General features: G+C 34.6%; 1 protein-coding gene across 2 annotated transcripts in view; it reads right to left on the reverse strand.

Annotated features, from left to right (window-relative positions):
* Positions 1-1505: 1505 nt before the first annotated feature.
* LOC106692963 (stromal membrane-associated protein 1) overlaps positions 1506-19727 on the reverse strand; it is a 30309-nt gene continuing 12087 nt past the window's right edge. For both annotated transcript variants that reach the window (XM_014439258.3, XM_014439257.3), the window contains 5 exons: positions 15880-16012; positions 10049-10297; positions 9809-9864; positions 5769-5891; positions 1506-1654 (listed from right to left, as the gene is read on the reverse strand). In XM_014439258.3, coding sequence (XP_014294744.1) covers positions 1565-1654; positions 5769-5891; positions 9809-9864; positions 10049-10297; positions 15880-16012 — 651 coding nt within the window. In that variant the 3' untranslated portion in view covers positions 1506-1564. The remainder of the gene's footprint in view (positions 1655-5768; positions 5892-9808; positions 9865-10048; positions 10298-15879; positions 16013-19727) is intronic.

Below are 19727 nucleotides of genomic sequence, written 5' to 3' on the forward strand. Positions count from 1 at the left end.
AATATGGATAATATATTAAGTACAAAAATATATAAATGTAGAAGTATTGAATTTTTTTAAATATAATTATTCGCATTGAATGTAGATTTAATCCAAATAATTTTACCAATACATAATATACAAGTATATATTTTCATACTAGGAATATTATCCATATTTACTTTAGATTTTCATACTTTAAAATATTAATACTTCATGGTTATCTTTTTTTCCTCAGCACTGATGCAAAGGCTGCAACTTAGGCTAAAATGTTGGTACACATTAAAATAACTTTATTTTCATCTGTGCTTTTCTTTCCTGAATGTATCCCTCCCCTCCAACTACCTTCTGCTTAAATAAAATATTTTCAACATGAAAATACGAATGAACTATATTCATAAAATATATAAATAAATAACTGTAATACATTTAAATTATATCATTAAATTACTTAATACAGCCTGTAATAAGGATTTAAAACTACATCTGTCAACATTTGAACAATACCGTAACAATAATTCCATCCAAATCAAGAAACTAATACATAAATGACAAATAAAAACAACAAATAAACTTTGTAATAAAGTGGATATATCAGATAACGTTGAAATATTCACAAATTAATACACGTTTCACTAAAAATAACAAGATTATATAACTCAAAATGTTGCACCAATTAAAATAAATTAAGAATAGACTTGGGGTAATTTGTACATTTATACGTAAATGGAACACAAACATTTTAGTAATCCGATAATTTGATTTTTATGTAGTTTGTGTAAACTTTAATTATTTATTTACTCAAAATAGTAAATGGTTTCAGCTATGTAAGAGGCATAGGCATTATTAGTTTGTTGTTCCAATTGACTAATATAAAATTGGTATATATCATATTATTGAATGAAATATAAGAAATCACTTTTTTTTCTATTACATTAGTGATAAGAATTAAATTTCTAAACTGGGGATTAATCAGTACTTGCCCTAAATCTTTATTTATGATATTTAGAAAAACCTTAATACCATAAATTTTGGTAACAATTAAATAAAATAAAAATAATTTTGTACAGTTCTAATAACTGAAAAACATGAATTCCTGTAGTGAAATATAAAATTTGAATATATTATAACAGAGTATAAAATGAATAATTATTTTAAGAGCCGTTTTGACTTATCTTCAGGTTATTACCGTAAGTAGGCTAGTTGATGTAATCATTATAAATATATATAATGGGTTGTGTTTATGTATATTGTGTGTCCCAATATATATTGGGATGTGATTGTTCAAATGAGATGTAAATCAAGCAGATAAGAGAAATTTATCATTTATCTTAAGCCAAACATAAAACCATCTAATAATCAATTATTTCGAAATTAAAGTAAGAAATAAATACTCGTTCAATTGTTATTCTTTTTTTTTCATTCTTTTTTTTCTAACTTTTTTTTTTTTTTTTTTTTTTACAAAATATAAAAAGTAGACAGAATCAATTTTTGGTTGAATCAAAAATTTTAGACAGAGAAGAGGATATCATTCAAAAATAGTCCATCACTTTTTATCAAAATTTTGATTCATCATTAGGGGATATCATTGCCAAAGATGGTTTGACATAGAAGATTTTTGGTATTTAGCGGCACCGCCATTGATGTTCAAACTGGATAGCTGTTGTGATAAGTCCTGTAACAGAATATATAAGGATCAATATTTTATGGTCTTCGATCTATTTACATATCATTGTTATAAATACAAACTAAAATCCAAGAATTATCATTTCTCTTAAAGTTAGATGACTGGGCATTATAAGAGAAATAAAATAGTTGAACATATTCACTAAGATTTTATGATAAAATTATACAATAATGAACATAAATATTATAAACCATTTACAATGACAAAAACAACAAGGAAATTAATAAAAAAAAAGCTAATTAATTTAGCAATTAAACAATTAATCGATAGTAATCGAATACTCAAATTTCCTTACTCTGATTTCTTGAGAATATTCATACAATATATACCTATGCTGTATCTATTAGAAAAAAAAAAGGTTTTGTGCACATCTATTGGTAATTATATAAGTAAATTTTAGCCTAATAAATTCAAATTTACCCTCTATAGAATAGAAAAAAGTTTATATAGTAAAATTTATATATAAAAAAATTCAATGGTCAGAATATGATATTAAAAGCAACAAGGGTATAATCTATAAGATACTACAACATATTCAAAGAGATTGACATAATACAAGACCCATGTGGAATCTATGAGGACCTAGCTATAGATATAGATATGCACAAATAAGAATTAGAATAAATTACTTTTTATTTATATGTAGATTAGAAATGTTACTTATAATATATGATAGTTATGTTTACAAGCTAATTTAAACATTTATAATTTCTGACATTAAAAAACACTGCAGCAACCAAAAATGTAAAAAAAAAAAAAAAAATACAGGAATGTATTAAAGCACTTTATATGTTACATATACAAGCTTATGTTTTTACGTAGTTATACTTCCAAGAGTACAATGCCAGCCAGCTACATACCTAAAGGGATTAGCAAAATATCAAGGACTTTCCAGTCTAGTTTCAAGCCTTAGGGAATTCTCATATTTTCTTTCTTCTCCATCCCACAAGTTTTTTTATTGAGCCAGGCTTAGTTTTTAGCTCCAGGGGTTCAGAGCAATTCAATATAAGGACTAGCAAGAGGAAGTGATGATGGTAAGAAGACAGCTTCTTTAAGATTGATTTTCATCCACATTCTCATTCATTTGTAACTGGCTGGCAATATAAAATTCATAGAAATAATTATAAATAACAAAATTAAGTATTCATTTTTCTTTTCTTTTAACTCTTCATTGGGTATTTGTAGGTATAGCTACCACTGATTTTTTAAGGACACGAGCGTGACTTATCGAACTATTATATTTTCACCGAAAATCATTTTTTTATCAGGAAAAAAACAACAAAAAACAGAACTTGATAGATATTCATAGCTGAGCTGGGTGGAGATTTTCAAAGCTAAATGGTTAAGATATCTTACTAGTGCCTATTGGTATCTGATTAATGAAACAAGGCTTTTTCTATTATTTTTAATTCTTATATTTTACCTGTAAATTTACCTTATGAGAAATTTTGGTATTACTAGTTTAAAAGGTTCTCTGAAACATATTTGGAAAAACGTTTTAGATAAAGTTTGGCACTGAAATAATATTGACGAAATTATTGATTATTAATGGACATACGCTTGTCAAGCACTAAAAACTATATTTCTTCTAATATGCAAGTCTATATTTTAATATTCTGTCTTCAATATTTGGTATAGAATTTTATCATTATGTAAAAATAAAATTTTGATAAATAAATAAAAATTAATAAATACTCAATTTCTTTTAATGAAATTTTTTTAACAATTCAACTATTTTTTTCTAAATTAATCTTAGTAAAAAATTTATTTTTATCAAATTAATTACTATTTTCACAATTCAAGTTATTTAGTGAAGTATGTTATTAAATTATAAAAATATATTTTCATAATTATTTGATTTATACATTACTTATTCTATGTATTATATATTCATTTAAATTTAACTATACCCATTGTATTATTAATAGTAAAATGAAGTAATTGGTCTTTATTTTTCACCTCTCATCACTCTTTTCTTTTTCTCCATCAATTCATTTTTTGTTTTCTAGATCGTAAATCTTTAATTTTACTATGATTTTGATAATATATTTTAATTTGAAAGTCAGGTAATTATTAGAACAAAAGTTTCAGCATATGGGTAATGTTAAGTTTAGCTACCAACCCAAAAAGCCAATAACACGTGCATATATTGTTAAAACAACTTAAACCATGTTATTTAAATTTAATTTTAAATAATTGAATAAAAAAAATGAACAAATTTTTAGTGCTGAATTCTTCCCTGTTAAAATATTTGTAGTCTTTGAAAGTAAAACTCATTAACAAACGTCCTTTAATCTATTATGGTCAAAGATAGTGATTCGTTTGAATGAAGATATAGCCTTTAGAGAAGGTTTGGAGTCAGATATATAATAGCAACAATTGAATTAGTTAAGTCCACTTTTTATGACACACTCTAGAGATTCTGGGAGACAAGCTATGAATGGAAGGTTGGTAGAGATTGACTGAGGGGCACAACTCAATCTGATGCTAGAGTATATACATGCTCTCAGAGCATAGTTACAGCTACATCACCATTTAACTGAGGTTTGGGAGAGACTTCAAATGGCATGAAATACCCATCTTTCTCGGACACCTAATGTGGAGACTGAGGGAGCATGGACTTGCATGTCACCCTGTGGCAGCTCATTAACTCCAGGAAAAGAGCATTTTAGAGAAAGATGATTATTATCCATTCAGAAAATTCTGAGAGAGTATGAAGATGACAAAGAGAGCGATTCACTCAAAGTACTTTTTGGAAGATTAAATATAATATCTCTAGCTAATATAATATAATAGCTTAGGACTAAATGTCCACACTCATACTGAACTGATTTTTATTAGTTCCATGTCCAGGAGAGATAGTTTATTTTTTAAATAAGTTTGGAATGAACTTTCTCAACATGATAATTAGGAGAATATAGTTGAAAAAAGGTGAATATGTTTTAATAAAATTGGTAAAAGCAACATTGAGAACAAAATTCATAAACGTACCTAAAAATGTTTCTATCACATTTAAGATACAAAAAAAAAAGTTTTTAAAAAACAATACATATCAACACTTAAAAAGGTGAAATAAATTAGTTTTAGACAATTTCAAATGGTTAACATTTTTTCTCAGAGAAAAATTAAAAACCAGAAAATATCACCACTTAATTACAGGAGTTGTAATAGTAATAGGAACTTGTTTTACGACTTGAACTGAAACTTTACTTGTTTACTTGTAAAAAAAAAAATCTTAAACATGAAAAAAAAAATTAATAATTTTTTTTACTATTTGATGTTACATATCAATTTTTTTTTCCGAAAAGATATGCAATGTTTTCCCTTCTAATTATCATATTGAGAAAGTTCATTCCGGATTCATTATAAAAAAAATTAATGTTTTTTCTCCAATACAACTGAACTAGTAGATCTCTTAATACCAAGAGGTATATTGAGGAAGTGTTCCTGAAGGCCTTAATCCCATGTGTTCCATTTATTGGTAACCAAGACATTTTGATGTAGAGTAATGCCATTACCATTAAAATTGTCACTGAACACCCCTTTATTAAACATTATCCTAGTGATTTAAATCAGCTTAAAAAATGGGATTTCTTTTGTGTCAGACTGGGTTAGGATCGTTCACTATGTATAGCCATTGTTAAGAGGCAATCCTATGACAGGAAATCTGACTTAAATGAAGAATTATGAGTTTTAAAAAATGTCAATTTCTCATTTTTATACTTCATAATTTATTTATGGAGTATTTTAAATGAAAATGATTTGTTTATGGTGGAATTTATTTAAAAAACTTATTCTTACCATAAATTAAAAAAAAAAAAAGTATTTAGAACAATTGGCAAAAATCAGAGTCCAGTTTTTTAGTTTTTTTCTTTAGGTATAAATAATTTATAATTTTTTAACCATTAATATTAAAACAATACAATTATATTATTATTTTTTTAATGTAGAATTGAATCTTTGAACCCGTATTAAATCTAATAGGAAAGTTCAATTAACACATTGTAATGAGTGCATTACAATATATATTTATATTATATATTCATAGTATTTCAATTGATATAATTAATGAATTATTTTAATTGATAATGATTATACGCACTACTTGCTGGTTTTGATGTACAGTTGGGGTAACAGGAAGTTGTGGTTGCTGGGCTTGCTGCATACTATAAAATGGATTTGATGTAATGTTCATGCCAACTACATTTGGTTGAAACATAGGAACCTATAAAATAATATACTTCCATTAAATGAATAATTTCACCATTACATCAAAATTATTAAGTTAGAACACAATATTAATAAAATATATTTCCAGGATCATTAAATGAAATGAGGATACTTTAACAAAAATCCTGTATGGTAATAACAAATAAAACACTAAATCTAAAATAAAAAAAGGAAAACAAAACTTTACCAAGAACATTAATTGAAGGTACACTACTAAGGAATAGATATATGATTTACAGATGAAAAACAGAGGAAACAAATGATTGTTGTACTTGGTACAAATACTGCATATAGACTGTTTATTACTATTATTTTCAATTTATTACAGCAATAACAATTAAGTAAAATTTCATAACAAACCTGGATATGAATTTTTATTATCATAAAAATATATACCTATGAACCTATAACAGATAAGCTACAAATGCTAATAGTAGATGCACAGTATGGAATAAGCCCAAGATGATCAAGGAGTAATTATGGAAGGAAAATAAAGTAAACATACAGCATTAAAACTTTTTTTTTAAAAATTAAATGTTTATAAAATGGAATATTTAACATATTTTCTATATGTTCAGGGAAAAGAAGAGGCATGGACAATCGAATGGACAGTATACAGCGGTGCTGTTAGCCCAGTTCAACCTCGTAAAGGAGAAGATGAGGGAAACGCAAGGAGCTGATGTTGTCCGTTGGAGGATGGACTTCCTGGATGCTGTCATGAAGGTACGAAGAACAAATAAACGAGAGGGACTGCCATGTGACCACACATTCTTGGAGTGTGCTCAAGAAATGATTGACGCAAGTGCCAGGGAGAAAGACACAAGGATGGATATAGATGATGGGGGAGGGAATCGAGTTTCATGCAGCCGTTCCCTTCGAAACCCAACGTGGAAACACATCCAGGAGGAACTGGAGAGTCTTAGTAAACAGGGTATCATTGTAGATAACATGTCACCATTCAATAGTCCCTGTGGGCAGCAAGAAAAAAGAGAGGGCTGATAGAGAATAAAGAAAAATAGAGGGTAGTGATACACTACCGGGGCCTCAATGAGAACGCGGTAGATGAAAGGTACACCCATACCGAGGCTAGAAGATATTTTAGACAGACTAGGTCAGGCCATTTTCAGTACCCCAGATTTAAAAGCTGTAATCATTAGATTAGGATGCACCCAAACGACCAACCCAAAACGGTGTTCACATTTGAAAGGGGGCCTTATGAATTTACAAGGATACCTTTTGGATTAAAGAATGCCCCCATAAACATTCTAACGTCTAATGGACGAATTCTTACGGGGAATCGACAAGTCCATGTGCCAGGTGTATATGGACGATCTGCTAGTCTTCAGCAAAATAGAGGAGGAACATGTATTGCACCTACGCAGTGTGTTCCAGCAGATCCGATAATTTGGGTTGAAGTTGTCCATAGAGAAATCCATACTGGGGAAAAACCAAATAAATTTTCTGGGACATAGAATCTCCTAACATGGGGTAAAGCCTGACGCTCAAAAGATAGATGCCATTATGGAAATGGCGATACCCACAGATGTTAAAGGAATCTGGAGAATGTTGGGAGCCCTGAACTACTACCATCGATTTGTTCCAAAAATGGCAGAACATTTGGTGCCCCTTAGTAATCTTCTAAAATATAAACCATAAACTCCTTTCATGGATTGGGAGGTAGAAGAAAGCATCGGCGAGAGTAACCCGGTGGAAAGAGATCCTCAGCCAGTATAATATCAAAATTGCATACAAGCCTGGAAAATAGAACATAATTGCAGACTGGCTATCCCGCACTATTATGATAAATGGGATAGAAGGAGAAGAGGCGGAAATATCTGAGATCGTGCACTGATTTTTGAGGGAGTGGACGCCTTGGGAGGACGAGAGCCAAACGACAAGCCTCGGCAAATTATTTTGAACACCAGGGCCACTGGTATGATGAAGATAGATATGGGAGGTATGGGAAAAGCTCCATAAGATGCGTCTAAACCGGGAAAGTTGTATCACTTATGAGTGGGAAATGGGGTTATCTGGGAGAAAATAAAGAGGCTGTGGACATCTGAGCAGATAGGGGTTGACCGCGTGTTTGTCCGATGTACTTAAATGGTTGAAACCATTATGGATGAAAAAGACAAAAAGAGGTTACCCTGGCATACCAGCAGGGAAAAACCAACCATCGCGGATTGAATGAGACACTAATGCCCTAAATCGTCAGTATTTTTGGTGGGGCATGAAGCAAAGGGTTTAAGAGACTATAGGAATGCACTCACTCTATTGGTGGATGCACCCACCAAAAACCACGCAAGAGGAGATGCCCACCACAATGGTCCTGCTCGCGGATCTGCAGGTCGACACCATCACCTAGAGGGATTTAGGTGGACCGGATCATGGAACGCATGGCTGAGGCATTATTAGGAGCATAATGAATTTGGTTCCACTTGTATGGGATCCCAGATCAAATTACATCAGACGGAGGACGCGAATTTGATAATGCTGCCATTTAAGAAGAAATGTGTGCATTAGAGGTAGGATGGTATCTAAATACCCTGGGACATCCGAAGAGCAGAGGGGGGATCAAAAGGCTCCACAGCACAGTCAGGGACCATTTGCGACTCTACCAACTGGACAAAGGACTATGGCCGGATGAAGCTATGATAACAGCGATAGTGGCATACGACCACTCAATCCACACGGTTACGGGGTTCTCTCTCATTGAAATTCTTTTTGGGCTCTGGAATCGAAAACGAGACCATAGAACCATGGTGCTGGAGGAGGGGGAGATTGTATATAAAAGTATAGCACTAAAGAATATGTGGGAGATGATGAGAAAACGAATTGTGGATAAAAAAAGCAAAACTCGTTTTAGGTCCAAGGTAACAGGGACCATCGTGTACCGACGCTTAGGGACCAACAGGAGGAAAACAGTTGCAACGCTATGAGGATCCTTTCAGGGTGATTATAATTAGGGATCACACCGTGGTCACTATCGAAAGTGTTTGCGAGCCCAAAAAGCGAAGGAATGTTCACATTGAACAATTGAAAATTCCAATACCAGAGAGATGAACACACCCTGGAGTTTTCTCATCTTGGTGAGGATTTTTTTTTTTCTTCTTTTTCTTTTCAAGGCATTTTGTTAGAAGTTTGAACATAAGTGTATAGTGTGTAAAACGAGCAATTATAGTATGTCTAGATATTCCTTTCTGTTTGTCTGGATGTGCTTTCAGGAGATATTTTGATGTAACCAATGGTCTATTTAATTTAAATGTGGAAGTAAAGAGATTCTATATTTTTTGTTCTTCTTTTCTCTCTCTTTTATGTGTACTTTCCTTGGTAAGGCTAAGCGCACTATAAGTCTAAATCCTAACTCCTCATGTAAATAAATTTATCATTTTAAAAGAAAATAAGTTACACAAACCATAGTACTTAGTATTCCTTCCTTTTCACAGAACAAAACAACTAAACCACACTTCCAACATTATTTAATATTGATCATTAAGACATATATGATAACTAAGTATCGTAAAAATAATAAAAACTCTTTTGAAGAGCAATATTATAACCTATTTTGTTTAAATCAGTTTTTAACAAGGTATAATTATTTTTTTTTTTTTGGAAATGGACATAATAGTAATAAATATTGAAATAAAGCAAATTAATTTTTAAACTAAAACAATATATACCTAATCAAAACATTTATTTCATGTGTTTCCAACATAAACACTTCTTAAAACATTGTAATTTGTTTATAGTAACAAGTATCCCTTCATGGCTTGAAGCATGTAAAACGTAAATAAATGATATTTATGAGGTTACCATACATGGTATAAACAATACTACTGGAAAAAGAAAATAGAATCAGAAAAAGATAGCAGTATCAATAAATTTATACTATGAATAATAAATTCAACTCACGGGGATTGGTTGATGTTGGGATGATGTGTAGGGAAACTGCTGTTGCTGAGGCTGAACTGAGAACAATAAAAAAACTTGTTCTGAGTAAATCATGAAGAATTGGCAATTTAAAACATAAGTTATTTTATTCATCTATGCAATACTAAACATAATCATTTATAATAACATTGACAAGAAAAACTACATATTTTAAGGAACTATTTTAAATCTATAGCATTAAATAAAATAATTGAACCCTACCAAAATTGTTGACAGGAATTGGAGGTCCCTTCGCATACAAAGCCAGGATGGAATCAGTAGTAAGTTTTCCAGATGAGGCAGTCCCTTGACTGGAAGTAGAATTAGCATCATTTGACGATGTTGCAGGAGGACTTAGACTTTGATTAAAGAAGCTCTCTTCTTCTTGTGATCTTTTAGACACAGGAGCAGCTGATAAGAAACTAGTAAAAACGTCATCACTATTCGATGGCAAATCTGATGTAGGTGTGTCTACATTTATAACAGAAAAAAAACCAAAGCATTTCAATATTATTTTTTATCATATAAATATAACAATCTCACAATAACATAAAAAATTATAAACAAGGGAGGGAGAAAACAAAAATAAATTATTCAACTACTAGGCCATTTTTAAATAGATCAAGATGAAACTAGAATGAACCATAAGACTCTATAGAAAATGCAGATAATTTTTTATGTATTTGAAAGAAGGTGCAAAACTATTGGTAGGGTATGTTGAGTATCTACACCTGTATGTGTGTCTCTTACAAATTTATAAAATACCTTATTTCTTGAAAGGTTTACCGGGGAGACAGGGAAGTAAAGCCATTTCCTAAAAGGGGGTGATCGACGGATTGGTCGAATAGATGCGAAGACAGCTGAAAACCTGCTCGACAGTGAGGATGCTAAGGCGTTAAGGGCTGCAGTTGCCCGCAGGGTGAAAAGAAGTATCCTCAATCAAATTCAAGCTGATGAGGAAGCACACTACAGCGTTATCAAGGCGATATTGAAAAAGGCATTTGGAGGCGGATGGTGAGCCCCTGCAGAGAACATATTTATGATGATAAGGAAGACCAAGAAACCGAGACAGTCTAATGGGTAGTATGCCGCTGAACTCCAGATATGCTACAACAGAATCGTCGATAAACTCAGCGAGATGGTGGAGACAATCCAGGTACAGGGTCGGATGCAATTCCTATCAAATGTACTAAAGGTTCAGTTGGCAAAAGAGCTGGGGAAGAAGGAGGGAATGCTGAGAAAACACTCCTTCATAGAGTGTGCACAGGAGCTAATAAACACAAGTGCCTGGGAACAGGAGGCCCAAATGGAAGTGGAAGAGCCAGGGTAGACTAGGATGACATACAATTGGCCTAGAACAACTCCCCTGCCTTTAAGAAAAAGAGAGTACAAGGACAGGGTAGGGAGAAAGCACTGAATATGGACAGAAGACCATGGCAAGAAACAGTAGTCTGCGAGAGGACCGCAAGTGTCATGGATCCGGCAAAGGGCCCTCTAACTCAGTGTTTCGAGTGCGGAAATGAGGGACACATTCTGAGACAATGTCCCTATGTGTACCAGAGGCAGAGATCAGACCAGGTGGAACCGATGGAGGTTAACGCCCAGATTCTGAGACGGAGAAGAGCACCTCAGAGACTGAAGCAGAAGAAAAGGATCTGGGAAGAGGATAGTGGAGAAGGAGAAACTTATGGAAACCTACTGAGGAAGAGAGAAAAAGTTGCATGAGGAAGAGAGATCTGAGTTGCATATCAGCAGAGAGGCGACCGCACATTAGTGATTAACAATGTGAAGAGAGAGTACGGCGGTCTGCTAATAATCCAGGTAAAAGAAGGTATAAGGTGCTGTAGATATACGGACATATTGGATTGAGTAGGTGGGGATAAAAAGGATATAGCTTTGGGGTGCATTTAATAGACAGGATGCCCCGTGAATATTGAATGATTATTGGAGGTGATCTATCAGGAAAAGTGAATGCTAAAATAAAGATTACCAAGAGCAAGCAAATGGGATATTAGGAGAGGGAGGAAAAGATACAGCTGCCAAAGGATCCTAGGAGACGGAGGAGTATATATAGGGGCAATTAAGCAGGCAAGGGACTGGAGGGAAATAATCTTAAACGAGTATGATGATGTCTTTTTTCAAGAAAGGAGAGGTCCTCGGAGTAACGGACAAGACAGAACACGAAATTCCCTTGAAACAGGATAGGGTAACATACATAAAGGAAAGGCGATACCCCCAGGCACTCTGGCAGCACATTACAGAAGAACTGGATAATCTGAGGAGACAGGGGATTATAGTAGACAGTACATCTCCCTACTACATCTGCTGTGGGCGGTCAGGAAGAAAAGCGCGCCAGGTGAGAATGAAGAAAAATACAGAGTGGTGGTTGATAATCGTAATGTGAATGCGAATAAAGTCGACGAAAAGTACCCAATACGATGATATTCTTGATAGGCTGGGTGGGGCAACAATGTTTAGCACTCTAGATTTGAAGGTGGGATATCACCAGATTAAGATGCATCCCAGAGATCAACACAAGGCCGCATTTACTTTTGAAAGGGACCACTATGATGCCATTTGGCCTGAAAAACGCGCCAATCACATTCCAAAGACTAATGGACCAGTTTTTGAGGAGACTAAATGAATCTGTATGCCAGATATACATGGACGACCTGTTAATATTAAGCAAAACCGAGACTGAGCACGTGCAGCATTTGAAACAGGTTTTTTCAATGTATAAGGGAGTTTGGGTGGAAGCTCTCCCGTGAAAAATGAGTATTGGGCCAAGCAGAGAAAAGTTTTTTGGGACACATAATTTCGAAAGAAGGAGTAAAACCTGATGCTCAAAAAGTGGCATCCTTACAGTGGATGGCAGTGCCATAAGAAACAGAAGGGATCAGACGGCTGTTAGGCACGTTAACCTATTACCGCCGGTTTGTGCCAGAAATGGCTCAGTTCTTGGTTCCCCTTAATATTCTCAAGAAAGATAGAAAAATGGTAATAAAACAGGGCATGGAGCAAAATACACGCAAATGCATGGAGCACTTGTAGGGAGAACCAGTCCTGGCATTTCCAGATTTTCGGGAACCATTTACCCTCACTATGGATGCCAGTGAGTATGCCCTGGGAGCAGTATTGTCACAAGAAGGCACAGGGGGAAATCACCCTGTAGCATACGCCAGCAGAAGCGTAAGCTCATTATAGTGCCCTAGAGAGGAAACTTCTGGGGATTGTGTGGGCAGTACACCACTTTTAACCTTACATGTTTGGAAGGCGGTTCAGGGTTAATACAGATCATCGCCCTTTGCAGTGGGCTAGAAAGTTAAAGGAGTCATCCACGAGGATCACATGGTGGTAAGAACTTCTTAGCCAGTACAATATGGAAATTTTGTTAACAAACCCGGAAAAGAAAATGTGATGGGCGACTGGCTTTCGAGGGCAATCACAGTAAATGCAATTGAAGACAACCAGAGAGGCCCTTCATAGGAAGAACAAGACGGAAGAAGAAACATGGGAAAAATCATCTGTGGACGTGGAGTGAAGCGAGGGAAGATCAGTCAGTGGAGATGGAGGAAATAATAAATAAAAAGAGGAACCAAATTATCTGGAAGACCAAGACTTCCGGTTTAACAAAGGTGGAACATTGTAAATACTGTAATATCCTCTTTTATGAGTAAATAGTTATTTTTAAATATAAATGATTTTAGTTATATTTTTATTTTATGTATCAAAGTTAAATATTGTTCATTTGTTTTGTTAAACCAAAAAGCAAGCTAACCAATTTTCATTGTCTATAATAAATACGTTATTCAAAACAAAGCCAAGGTGGCAGCGTGTGTCCTCCAAAAAGTACATTGAAGAGTGGCCATGTTGAGCAGATTCAAATATTTTAAAAACTTTATTTAACTTCCCATTATATTTGTAGTTATGGTAAATTTAAGAAAAAATAGAAGTTAAGAATAAGTATTAAAGAAAATTATTCATTAAGGAAATCATAATAAAAAACTCAAAACCGTAGTGCTACTATCGATGTTGTGAACTAACACCTAGAGAAGGGGAAGGAAGAAAAAATGGTTTTTGTTGCAGTCGTTGTTAGGCGGAATAAGGAGAACGTATCCTGGATGCAAGAGGTCATGAACATCTTTTGTCTCCCACAGTGGGACATTTAGAAAAAGAAGACATCAAAGAGTCATCCGAGAAGAAAAAAGTACTCTTTGTTTTGGATCACCTGGTGAGAGGACGTCTCTTGTGAGCGGAGGTGAAGAGAATCTTTGGTTGAACTTTAGAAATAGCATTTTGGGAAAGAAGACAAAATGTTTTGTTTACAGCTAGTGAGTGTTTGTTGAGAATGAAGACAGAGTAATTAGTTAGGGCTGCTCAAAATAGAATTGAAGCAGATTTGTTAAGGTAGCTAATAAATAATTAAAGTAAGTGTCATTAGTAGCTGAATGTATGTTCTGATTGCCTAGAAACCCGCTCTGAGATTAAGAGTCTAAAATTTTATAAAATTTAAATAATATTCTACTATTTATTTAATATTAAAGCTTTTATTTTGAACCCAAACTACACTTAAGATAATAATAAAGTTAAAACTATTAATAATTCCTTTTATTTATTTATAATAAATTTTTTAATATTACTATATGGTAAGAGTAACATAACCACTATCTGGGCGGAACCAGGCATCAGGGAGGATCAAATCTGCAAAATGCTAAAAGATGCGTCCAAACCTGGAAAGACACACCATCTATAAGTGGGAAACGCGGTAGTCTGCGATAAGATACACAGATTATGATGGACAGAACAGATTGGAGTGGACCGATCATTTATCCGATGCACGCTAATAGTGGAGACCTTGCAAGACATGGAACGGCAGAAGGAAGTAACGCTCGCCTACAACCAAGGAAAAACAAACCACAGGGCTGAATGAAACACTCCAGGCATTGAGGCGTAAATACTTTTGGGGGGGGTTGAAGCACACATACAGAAGACCATCGGGAGTTGCGCAATTTGCCTTAGCATGAAGTATGATCGACATCCACCCCGCACTAGGCAAGAAGAAACACCGACAGCATAAGTATCACTTAGCGATCTGCAGGTGGATTCCTTCACTTGGAAAGGGTTTAGATGGATAACAGTAATTGACCTATTCAGCAAGGTGGCCATGGCGTACCCAGTGCGGGATAAATCTGCAGAGGCGGTGCTAACAGCTCTACCAACCTGGTTTCAATTTTATGGTGTTCCTGATAGAATTTCATCCGACAGTGGAAGAGAGTTTGATAATGCGGCCATCCGGGAAGAAATGAGAATACTGGAGGTGACATGGCATCTTGACACCCCAAAAGCCGAGGAGGAATAGAACGCCTTTATAGGCCATCATACCATTTCAGTGATCATTTACAGGTATATCAAGTAGAGAAGGGATTGAAACCTGAGCAATAGCAGTCTACAATCACTCAATTCACAAAGTCACCGGGTTTGCCCCATTCGAGATACTCTTTGGGCTACACACATGGTGGCGAGATTACAGAGGTGCAATGACAAAAGCTGTAAAAATAGGGATAATAGTTTATCGAAAATTGGACTCCAATAGGAGGAAAGAGGTTCAGTGCTACGAGGGGCCATGCAGGATCACAGTATTTAGGGAACATAACACTGTCACCACTGAAAGCTTGACAAAACCGAGGAAGCATAGAACGGTTCAAATCGAACAATTAAAACTCCCTGCAGCGGTTTCATCTCTGGGGGTGGAAGTGCCCTCTGATCATCACTAATGAAATAAATTGTAAATGATTTTTTTTTTATTATTTGTATATTTTTATATTTTGAATTGTTTTAAGTCAACAATTGTAAGGAAATGTGAGTTTTATTGTATAATTATTTTGTTTTGTTCTTGTGTCATTTATCTTATCAATTTTGTTATTCTATTGTTATTATAATCTATTGTCATTCTATTGTTATTATAATCTATTGTCATTCTATTGTTATTATAATCTATTGTCATTCTATTGTTGATATTATCTAGCATTTAGTTCAAACATTCATGTTCTTACCTAATCCTAATAAATCAGTAGCTCCAATACTGTCCCTATTCCTTGATTTACCCTCTCGATTTTTTGGACTTGAATGTGGCTTGGGTAAAGCTTGTGGTATGACATCAATCTTCTTAGGTACTGGTATAGGAACCTAACAAAAAATAAAAGATATATAAAAAGTTAATATCAGTACTGGATATTATACATACACTACAACAAACATCAAGAAATTAGAGAAATAAGTTTTCTTATTTAATGATATTACATTAGATTAGGAATGAGAGAAATTAATTGATGCCAACAGAATTAATACTACAGAAGGGGAATTGGTGTGTAAGTGGGCTTAGTGGTCCTTTTTTTGCAAATCCCTGATGGCCACTTAAGAGGTTGCCGCCTCGTAGCAACCAGAGTGGTGGTGTCAAGAACCAATTCTCTGGACTGCTGAGAAATAGATATTAACTACTCCAGGTAGGAATCAAACACAACATTACAAACCAGACACTCAGAGCTGTTCTTGGCTGTCACACCTTCTGAACTAATCCTAAGAATGTCTATTATCAAGACAATTTAAGCTAGATGCATTATAGGGAACTGATGGCTAATAGTTGTCTGACAACCGCTGGATCCTGAAGGTTGAAATTGTAGAATTGTTCTTGATAGATTTTACAGTATAAAACAAAAACTACAGAAGGATCCTTAACTCTCAGATGACTCTTATAACAGGTTCATGAGAGATTAAGAACAGTTCTATCAAAATCTTCAGCTCTTACTTAGTTTTACACCTTATTCCTATTTGTGGGCTTAACCAAGATTGCTATAAGGCGCAATAATTAATATTAGCAGTTAAGGCTTTTTACCTATCCACATCTAAGTCTAAATGATGTACTTCTCACAGGCCAAACATTTCTTCATGTTTTATCCCACTCCTGACTTTATATTATTACTATATTTGGTGATGCCATTGTGTAACAACAAATCTTGATACATAAGAAGATAGAAAATTTCAACATATAACACAGCAACACTTCTGCACTTCAACAAGTAGAATTAACAATATATTCTTAAATGATTTAGATTCATGCCAAACCCAAACAAGATTGATGAGCTGAATCTTTCCAGTGAAAAGGAATTATCTAAGAAAGTTTATGACTGAACGGTGAAACATTTGTCCTTCATTCTGTTGAAAACACTTAAAATTCTTCAAGATCACAATACTTTTCTGTACTAAATATTTCATATAAAGGTAAGTGAAAGCAAAAATTATCCAAAATTTGGTAGGCTTTTGTACTTAATTGATACACATAGATTATATAATAAAAACAAGTAAAATGAGACCATATAAAAAAAAATGAAAATTTGTAATATAAAAAAAAATTATAAAAACTACCTAAACTAATTTATTAACGAATGATGAAAAATTTTCGATGTATAAATCTTTAGATTTTTTTTCATCATTAATGGAGACAGATTCAGAACAAAAATAATTTAGACAAGTCTTTACTAAGGAGTTAGTATATTATATTGGGGAGTCCAATAGGAGGTCCAGCGACGATAGATGCTGTCATCTGGGCCCTGTTTCATAATGAAAGCTAATAGTATTAGTTCAAAATACAACTATTGAAACAACATGTTAATTACACTAATACTAATTTCTTTTCATAATAGGGAGGACTAATAGTGATATTAGAGGAGTTAAAAAGTACTAAAGTACAAGTTACTATTGTACAAGTCAGTTTAATTTTATATACTTAAATCAAGAAGACTAATAGTATTGTACAATACGACATAAACGAGATGGCAGGTGCAAGTTCTGCAGTAACATAGAAAGCACGCTGGAAGCCTCGTGACTAATTAAGTTATTAGGAAGCAATGGTCAACAGCCATTAGGTGCACTAAGGAAACCAGATGGGAAGTGGACCTCCAGCCTAGAGAAAACCTTGTCGCATTTAATGGAGACACACTTTCCAGGTTGCCAGCGCAGAACATTAGACATTCCTCCAAACATGAATTCCCTCAGAGAGGCTAATGAAGAAGATTGGGCGTTAGCGGAGTCTAACGCTATGGATGGGGCTATTAGGTGGGCTGTGGAAGAACTCAAGCCATATAAGGCACTAAGAACGGATGGTATTCTCCCATGCATGCTCAAGGAAGGACTCAATGTCCTACTACTCTGGATTAAGACATTTCTCACAGCCTCTCTAGCATTGGGATATATATCAGAGACATGGAGGAAATCATTAATAGCTTTCATTCCTAAGATTGGGAAGGAGGACTATAGTGTCGCCAAAGCATATCGACCTATTACTTTATCCTCCTTCCTATTTATGATCCTAGAGAAGTTGGTAGCAGTTTTCCTTACAAGAAAGGTGCTACCAAGCCCCTTCATCCAAGACTGTACGCATATCTCATTGGAAAATCTACTGAGATTGGCCTGCCCTTGGTAGGGAGGATTGAAAATACCTTATCACATAAGGAGTCCGCCTGAGGACTCTTTTTCGATGTAGAAGGGGCATTCGACAAAACAAAGCCTGAGGCAGTCTGTAAAGCCTTATTAGACATTTCTGCCCCAAATGCGATAATCAGCTGGGTCAGATTTGTTCTTAATAATAGAATAATTGTTGCTTCAGAAGACGGTACTAAGCTACAGGCGCAGGATGCCCTCAGGGGAGTTGCATCTCACCGTTGCTATGGTGTCTAGTTATGGATAGCCTATTGAGAAGACTTGAGGATGCTGGGATATTCGCGCAAGCTTTTACTGATGATTGAGTGATCCTCATTATTTGAAAGTCCATGAGTACCATCATGAAACTAATGAAAGTTGCATGTAATGTAATACAGAATGGTGTACTAAAATGAAGCTTTCAGTAAACCCATCAAAGACAGAGCAGATTCTATTTACCAGGAAGAGGAAATTGGGTACATTTCAAATGCCAATTTTCTTTGGCAATCAACTCCAATTAAGCCAAAACTCGGAATTAGTTTGGACACAAAACTGAACTGGGGATTTCATTTGACAGAAATTAAAAGACAAATTAGTGCTGCCTTTTGGCAAGTAAGACTGTTCTGTCATTACTTGGGGTTTCAACCCAAAGGTTATGCATTGTACTTAAGCAGTAATAACAAGACCGAGAATTTATTATGGAAGTATTGTGTGGTGGATAGCCCTGCAAAGGGCTTTCCATAGGCGAAAGGTCAGTAAGATCCAAAGGATGGCCTGTATTGGCATAACATAACATATCACACTACACCAACTAAGACATTAGAAATCCTGCTGTCCTTAATATCGCTCCACTTTTCGATTAAAGGGGAAGCGGTATGAGCCTATCTAAGAATGAAAGAAAATAGACAAAGAACAGAGACGGGAGAAGGTACTGGTCACATGACAATAGCTAAAGTGGTGGAAAGCGAGTTACCATTACTATAATACCGCTCACCACTACTAGATAAAACATCCGCACTAGACACCAAGATTAGTTACCTACAACTAAAGTTAGAGGATTAGGTACAGGGTTTAGTGGAAACCCCAGGAGATTATCTGCCCTGTTTCACTGATGGATTGAGAATAGATTCAACAGGACTAATGGGGGCAGAGGTTTACATAGAAGAATTAGGCATAGAACTAAGCTTCCTATTAGGCAAACACAGGTTTACATAGAAGAATTAGGCATAGAACTAAGCTTCCCATTAGGCAAACACTCGACTGACTTTCTGGAAGAAGCGTTTGCAATCAATATAGAAATAAGAAATTTAATGAGAAAACGAGATGCTGCCAGAAGACGCTTCAGACGCACCTGAAGTTCAGAGCACTATTCCATCTTTAAGTCTCTTCGAAACCTTACCCAAACATCCTTACGCCGTGCCAAGGA

Source organism: Halyomorpha halys, unplaced genomic scaffold (genome assembly GCF_000696795.3).
Source record: "Halyomorpha halys isolate HHAL.00 unplaced genomic scaffold, Hhal_1.1 Scaffold80.1, whole genome shotgun sequence".
Lineage (NCBI taxonomy): Eukaryota > Metazoa > Arthropoda > Insecta > Hemiptera > Pentatomidae > Halyomorpha > Halyomorpha halys.